Source organism: Malurus melanocephalus, unplaced genomic scaffold (genome assembly GCF_030028575.1).
Source record: "Malurus melanocephalus ecotype Western Australia unplaced genomic scaffold, MMel_1.1 scaffold_369, whole genome shotgun sequence".
Lineage (NCBI taxonomy): Eukaryota > Metazoa > Chordata > Aves > Passeriformes > Maluridae > Malurus > Malurus melanocephalus.
In genome coordinates, this window is record NW_026623601.1 from 347,326 (window position 1) to 354,936 (window position 7,611).

General features: G+C 50.3%; 1 protein-coding gene across 1 annotated transcript in view; it reads left to right on the plus strand.

Moving 5' to 3' along the window:
• The window catches only part of HDAC4 (histone deacetylase 4), a 136,972-nt gene that overhangs the window by 22,539 nt on the left and 106,822 nt on the right, over positions 1 to 7,611 (plus strand). The window contains exon 2 of the mRNA XM_057378633.1: positions 1,984 to 2,242. Coding sequence (XP_057234616.1) covers positions 2,221 to 2,242 — 22 coding nt within the window. The 5' untranslated portion in view covers positions 1,984 to 2,220. The remainder of the gene's footprint in view (positions 1 to 1,983; positions 2,243 to 7,611) is intronic.

Here is a 7,611-nt window from a genome sequence, read left to right on the forward strand (position 1 = left end):
TGGTGCTGCTGGTCCCATCCAGTTTTTTGGGAATCTTCCCACCACTCACGCTCACGTTCTGGTGCTGGAAACAGAAATGTGGGAGCTCGGTTCCAAGTCGCGCTCGCCTGCAGCTGAGATGGCTCATGCTGTAGCGGTTCCTGCTGCTTTTACCGGGATTAAATCCCGCTGGTGCCTGCTCTGCGCTGCCCCAGCGCTGTGTGACAGGATGTGCCCATGAACGGGACGGGAACATCCTGAGCGTTCGGGGCGCCGCAGACCCGCAGGGCTCACAAACGACATCTCAGAGATTTTCTCTCCCAACGTGTTCCAGGCCTCTGCGAGCGCAAGATGGGCAGAGAGGAACTTGGAGAGAGTGGCGGGGCTGCAGGGAGACAGCCAATTAAAGGGGTTGTTAATGAGCTACAGCAAGGAAGGGACTGCGCTGTCGGGGAAGGGAGCTGGGAACGCAGCGTGGAGGTGGTGGAACGCTCAGACCCGGCTTTGCCGCCCTCTTGCAAGGAGCACACGGATCTGAGCGTGCTGAGGGCTCTTCCAGAAGCAGGCACGGCTGGGCTGGGGCTGGATGGATGCTCCTTGTGCTGYGGGGCACCACTCCCTGAGCCCTGAGCTGCCGGAGCGGTTCGGGGTGAGCAGAGTCAGCTGGATCCACAGGGATGGGCTCGGGATGCTGCTGCCAACGTGGTGAGATCACCCTGTGCCAGCTGGAGGGGCAGGAGGAGCTGATCTGGGGACAAACCACCTGGTCACGGTGCCCAGGAGGGCTGGGAACCTGCTCAGGGTGCAGGAGGAGCTGATCTGGGGACAAACCGCCCAGTCATGGTGCCCAGGAGGGCTGGGAACCCATTCTGGGGGTGCAGGAGGAGCTGATCTGGGACAAACTGCCTGGTCATGGTGCCCAGGAGGGCTGGGAGCCCGTTCTGGGGGTGCCCAGGAGGGAAATCACCGTTGGGGCAGCGGGATGCTCTGCAGGAAGGGCACAGCTGGGTTTGGTTTGGTGCTGGTGGCAGAGAATCCCTGAGATCCCCTGCCTGTGACACGGGGATGTTTAGGAATCAGACCATCCCATAATGGTTTGGGTGGAAAGGACACTCCAATCCCATTTCATCCCATCCCCTGCCCTGGCAGRRRCRCCTTCAGCTATCCCAGGGTGCTCCAGCCCTGTCCAGCCTGGCCCTGGRCACCACCAGGGATGGGCAGTTCTGGATGTCACTTGGTCGGTGCCAAACACCCCTGTCCCCACTGAAGGTGGCCTTGAGGACACCTTGAGCAGGTCCTTTCGGTGTCAGGGTGGCTGCYSAGGTYGCTGTGGGTCCCTACAAACCAGGGYGTCTATTCCTTCTGCACTKCCATTTTTTAGGGTCRGGGTTTGCTGACTCTGTGTGTTTTCYCCCCTCTCTGTTCCCTCTCCTTTCCTCTAATAATGCATCTTCAAAATAATAGGGAATGGTGGATTTTTTCCCCCCTGGGGCAGTGTGGAGCTGCTTCTCAGTAATCTGCTGGAGGCTTGGGCAGAGTGGGAGTGGAATTGATTGTGTGGGTTTTTTTCCTTCCTGCTCCAAGACCACTTCTTGGCACTGAGGAGTTTTTCTTTAGACTTCTTTGGGGAACAGATGCGTGAAGTACAGTTACCACTCATGCATATGGCTTTTAAAATATGGAAGCTGTTGGACTGAAGTGGCTTCATATGGTGCTGTTGGAGGATGAGAATTAACACGGAATTTTGGGTTTTTGAGACTTGAAAGTTGGGTTTTTAAACTGGTTTTTTTTTTTTTTCCCTAAATAATGTTAAGGATTGATCTGCATTTTACAGTTATTAATCAAAGCAACATTTATAACTCTGAAAATGACTCTCTGTGCAACCCTTCGTGCCCAAAATAGCATTGYAGTGTAATCCAGGGGCTAAACAGGTTAGAGAATGTGTAATTAAAATGGTCGTTAATCTCAATTCGCTAACGTGGACACCTTTTCCTTTAATTGCAGGTTCCCATCTTGAAAGCCATCAGAAGATCCCGTGCCACCCTCTTGGATTACTCCCCACACAGCTCAGCATGCCACCGTGCCCTGGATTTTATGAGGTGGCCATGATTTGATTTTTTTTTTTGCCCCCCCTGCCGTTCCTATGTTCTGTTGAAGCGCTGGAGCTCTGTCGAGCTGCTCTGTCCCGTGGAACCCGAGCCGTGTCCAATCCCTCCTCCCAAGGACTCAGCATCGCCAGCAATGAGCTCCCAAAGCCATCCAGGTAAGGGCAGAGCCRCCTGGAATTCCAGAAAAATCACCTTTTACACCTTGGGAATGACTATCCACACCCCCTCCCCTGCTTTGGTCAAAATTCCTGTGTGAAGGAGGGCAGTRGTGTCCTGTTCCAGCTTTCTGATTGTTCTAAAATTCACGTTTCTAGAACTGTTGGTGTTTTCTGAGCCGTTAAGCAGGTGTTTAATTGGTTAAATCTCTGCTGACGAGCCTTAATGACACGGAGCATGGTGTCTTTATTGATATTTAAGCAAACTCTTTGACTTTTAAAGCGCTTTTTAATAGTTTTGCTGGCACAGAAGTCAATGGATCCACCTCAGTGCCGGCTGGGGGAATATTCCTGATGTGTCTTGGAATTTGAGGCGTGATTCATCACTACCAAACTGTGCATTTCTGCCTGTCMGGAGAATCTGGAGCTGCTCTTGAGCTTAAAGGTGCCTCAGATGTTTATATTTAGGGAATTTTGGGCAACTTCTGTGCTAGGCATGGCTTTATAAGGGGAATTTYAATTTTTCTTGGGCTGGTTTAGGGTACAGTAATGGCTGCTGGGAAGCAAATAATCCAACAGCAATAACCAGGCACGTGGAAGGATTTATTACACTGTGCCTCTGAGAGATTACTSCGTGACTTCACTTTAATCAGGTCTGGGTTAACGAGCGAGGCTGAGGTGCTAAAAGCCAGAGAGCAGCTCCTGAGGTTTGAGGGAGAAGAAATCCTGCAGGAAATAGGGGTGCTGGAATTTGCAGGCAGCACTGTTAAACCTGACCCTCTCCTCGCCACTGAAATGGGTCTCTAAGTCTCTAAAACGAATTGTCAAAAAAGGGGGGGAAAAGTGGCCTCTACATCCATAATTCAGCAGTTTCCTGGATTTGGAAAGGTGCTGGTGGCACTGTGAGGAGTTGGGAAAGTTGAGTGAGCGCAGGTAGGTGTTCACCAGGGACACATCTCGCAAAGTGATGTTTTTCAGGAGCTCTGGACACTGGATAATCGTTATTTCAGTGTTTTCCCACCTCAGGGGTGAGGCTGGGGAGCTGTGGCTGCCTGCTTTCCTCTCCCTGTGGTGAGATGCCCTAAGCACCCAGCCCAAACCCGGCTGTGGGTGCTGCTCTGATCCTTCAGGAGCAGCTCTGCAGAGCTTTGGGAAGCGGTTTGCCCTGCCTGGCTGGGTTTTTGTGCAGTGGAAGCCCTGCTGCTGCTCTGCCTGGCTTCCCTTTAGAACTCATCACGGAGCCCTTCATTCTCCTGCCTCTCTCTGCTGGTTCTGCAGCTCTAAAAATCAATTTGAGCTCCCTTTTTCCAGCAGCCCTGTCCAGAAGGGTGGGCTGACCAACACCCAGGGGTGTGGTGGCGATGCAGGACGAGGMTGGACATCTGGACATCCCTGTGCCCATCCTGGCTGCTGCTTCTGACCCTGCTCACATTCCCAAGGGTTGCTTTGGGGTTCTGCACTGTCCCATGGTGCTTTCCCAGTCCAGTGCTGTGTGTGAGGGGCAGAAACGCTCCCCAGCCCTGGGCAGCGATGCCATCTGTGCTTCTCATGTCAGTTATGGCAGCCATGTCCATTATCCAGCTCCAGGTAATTACTGCTAATGATGTGCATTGTTTAAGGCAAGGCTCTGGCTTAACTCGAGAGCCTATTAAGCCCTGCTTCAGTGGGTTCCAGCTTTCTTCTCTAATCTTCTCCGAGCCCGGCACTAATGGGATGTTTTAGGAGCTGTGCCATGAAATTGTTGCAGTGCAGATGAATGGAAGTGGTTTGGGTTGGGTTTTTTTTTTCCCTGCGCTTTTTGGATTTTTGGTTTTTTTTTTTTTCCTTTTGCTCTGGAAAGCTTTTGTGAGAGGCATTGGGTGCTGAGGGCTTCTTCTCCCTGGGCAAGTGGGGAAAAAATATGGAAGGGATGAAGTTGACAGAAAAGTGTGACTTCTTCCCCCATCACTCCTTCTCTTGTTGTAGTTTGGAGTCAGGTTTCTCGGGGATTAAGGAATAGCTCTTGGAGAAGAAAGGAGAAAGTTTCCAGTGGCTAAATCTGTCTGGACACGGGGTGAAGACCTCGAGCTTTGTTTTCTGGGCTCTTTCCATGGTCTCCTCCTTGAGTTTTGGGCTGGAATCAGCATTCCACGTGCCCTTGCCTTGCCACAGGAGGAGCTGGAGAAGCTGATGGTGTCCATCCTGCCATCAGCACCATCCCAATGTGGTGCCCACTGCTCCAGAGGAACCCCCAGCTCCCTGCAGCTGGGGAAAGGGGCTGAACCTGTCTTTTCCCTGCTGCTGGCAGCAGGAGAATGCGGAGATCCAGTGGAGACCGAGCYGGGAGGCGTCACGTGCCCTTGGGCTCCTCCAGCGCTGGAACAAAGCTGGAGAAAAAAAAAAAAGTGCTGAAACTGTGCTGCAAAGGCTCAAGTTGCTGCAAAGTATAATTAAGAAAATTAGGCTAATTAAGATAACATTTAGGATTATGACAAAGCTTGGGGGGGGCAGGGGAAAGYGCGTTTGGTTTCACTCCTTAACCTGTTAACATTGGCCACAAGTTGAGCTCGCCTCATGTAACCCAGGCTGACTGGGTTCTGGGTRCCTGTGGGGCTTTTTATAGGGTTTCTTTTTATAGGGTTTTCTTTTCATGTTTTGGGGTTTTTTCCCCCCCTCTCTTACTGACCTTAAATGATTCCTTGCAGTCTCCTTCCGCCTCCCCCCTTAATTTTCAGTGGCTTGAGTTTCACTGCTGTTGGCTTCCTTAATCAGTAAAGATTGTTCTGCTGATACTGGTTATACATAAAGATTAGTTCTGAAAAACCAAAACACTTGGAGTTAATCACTCAACTGATTCGTGTTTGTTTAAAGTTCACTTTCCCTTTGTAAAAGCTGCAAATCTCCATGTTCAACRGAGCATTTTGTTTATGAAACGTTATCTTGCAGGAATTAGCCGGTCTGAATGCAAATGCTCCATCCTTTCTTCGGGGCGCCGAGATGCAAATTTCAGCTGCGCTTGAATGTTCCGTAATTAGGAATATTGAAGTTTGGAGAATGAGCTGCCTGGCTGCTGGGGGGAAATGTGCAGCAGGGATCGTTTGGGCTACGAGGAGAGGACGGGAGAGAGCTCCGGGATCACGCGGCACYGGGAAAACGAGTTAGGGAGCCACGTCCCGTGATTTTCCAGGCAGATAAGGACTTTTGTACGGGGTTTTATCTGCAGCCAGGCACTCTGCTGTGGTGCTGCACGGCCCAGCCAGGCATGGAGAGCCATTCCGTGCCGAGCTCCCCCCGTCAGCATCCCTGCCCACGTTCCGCGCCGCCCCATAAATATTTGATGCGCTCCCTTTTGAAAGATTAAGGAGTTTCTGTGGAGATGYGTTTGCAGCCGGCTTTAAATGACACTGACCTACTTTCTGGCAGCGGTGAGGCTGGCTGGGGGAGTTATCTGGGGGCAGGAGCATCATTTCAAACCAGCACCGGGGCTGTGGGGGCAGCTCCAGCCCTCCTGGGGTGGGTGGGTTCCACTCGGTGGCTGTGGAAGAACATCTGGACGTGGTGTGTCACATTGGGATGCTTGGGGTTGGCAGGGACCTTAAATACCATCCCATCCTATCCCGTCGCATCCCGTCGCATCCCGTTCCATCCCGTCCCATCCTATCCCATCCCATCCCATCCCATCCCATCCCATGGATCCCATCCCATCCCACCCCAGGGACACCTCCCACCATCCCAGGTTGCTCCAGCCCTGTCCAGCCTGGCCTGGAGCACTCCCAGTGAGCCCTTACCAGTCTGCTACTCTGGTTTGATTGGATCATCCCGGACTGGGAATTCAGAGGCTTTTCACCTGCGCAGCCTGGACCCCAGTTTGGCTGTGGGGTAAACTCAGCAACTGCTCAGAAGAGCTGGAAAGTGCAGCAGATGGCACTGGGCACGTCTCCATTCCCTTTCCTTTCCACCCATTGCTGCTCTCACCTAGGAGGGAGCTGAGCTGTCCTGGATTTCCTCTAGGAATGGTGTCATTTTGAGGTCCTTGAAAGTTTCAAGTCTGCTCCTGCTAAACCTGTGAAGTTTTCACTTTCTGGAGCATCAAATGGTCGGGACTTGCTGTACAAGGGTTTTATCGCGCCCTCAAAAGAGAAGAATTGTTTTGTGCTTCAGCTTGGGGTTCAAGCTGAAGTTCCTGCTAGGTCAGTGTCCCTGCCAAGTACGTTCCTCTCATTTCTGCTCTTTCTTTAAATGCAGTTCTTGCACTTAGGAATTCTTTCAAAGCCTCTTTCTAAAGTAAGTTTTTTTAGCCTGTGATGTTTCCTGCAGAGCGAAGATGAGAAGCGGGTACTTGTGATGAGAAGCAGAGAACTCTGGATTATTTTGAATGAGGTGCAGGGTAGGCAAAGGATATAAAAAAAAAGGTCACTTTTAAAGTCAGGTGATTCCATAATAATGTTTGAGACAGTCCTTGGGATCTTGTGTCTCACCTGGGAAGGAGACAAACCTTTTTTTGTCAAGTTATTACATTTTTGTTGCTCACTTTTGGTCAACTCCCGTTTGCCCAGTGTCTCATCTCATGTGAGCTTCCCCAAATTAAATTCATTTCTGGCCTTAACAACGAATATTTTCTCAGGGTTTGTTTTCATTTATTCGTATTTTATATTATTACTATTATTTAAAATATTTTAATTATTTAAATTGTCACCTCTGTGGCTGACCAGAGAACAGAAAATTGTGGARTTGTTGATTTTCCCATCCTTCAGTGAGGGCTTTGTGAGTCCCTTTCTCCCCACAGCTTGCCATGGACCAGGAATTCCCCCCMCACACTTTTATTTACTTATTTTATGATTTCTCTTTAGGCCATAAAGCAGGAAAGGCCTTGACACCTGCCAGGTTTGAGGTACCAGGAGCAGCCAAACTCTGAGAAACGGGGCGCTCAGTTCTCCCATTAAGAAAACTGAAATTAATCCAGCAGATCTTGTCAAGGTTTTGTTTCCATAACCAAAATTACTTAAATTAGTCTTTTTTTGGGCCTTTTTTCCCTGWCATTTTGCTTGCACCAAGGGCTGAATAATCCCAGCACTGGAAAACAACTTTTTGTTGGTTTTCTTGTGAACGAGCAGTGTTTTGTCAGTGCCAGGAGAAACTTCCAGCCGTGGGCAAGGTGGAGATGCCTGCAGTGGAGGAGACTCCTGGAAACTCCCTGTGCTCTGTGGTAGGGCTGGCATCAGCCTGTTGGAGAAACTGCAGTCGAATTCAAAGAAATCACTTGTTTTCGAAAAAAAAAAAAAAAAAAAAAAATCAATCCTGACCCTTTCGCTATTCTGGAATCCGCATACTCACCTTGTTTATGGCTGTTGTGCTGCCAAACCACATAAATAGCTTTATGGGGCAAATTG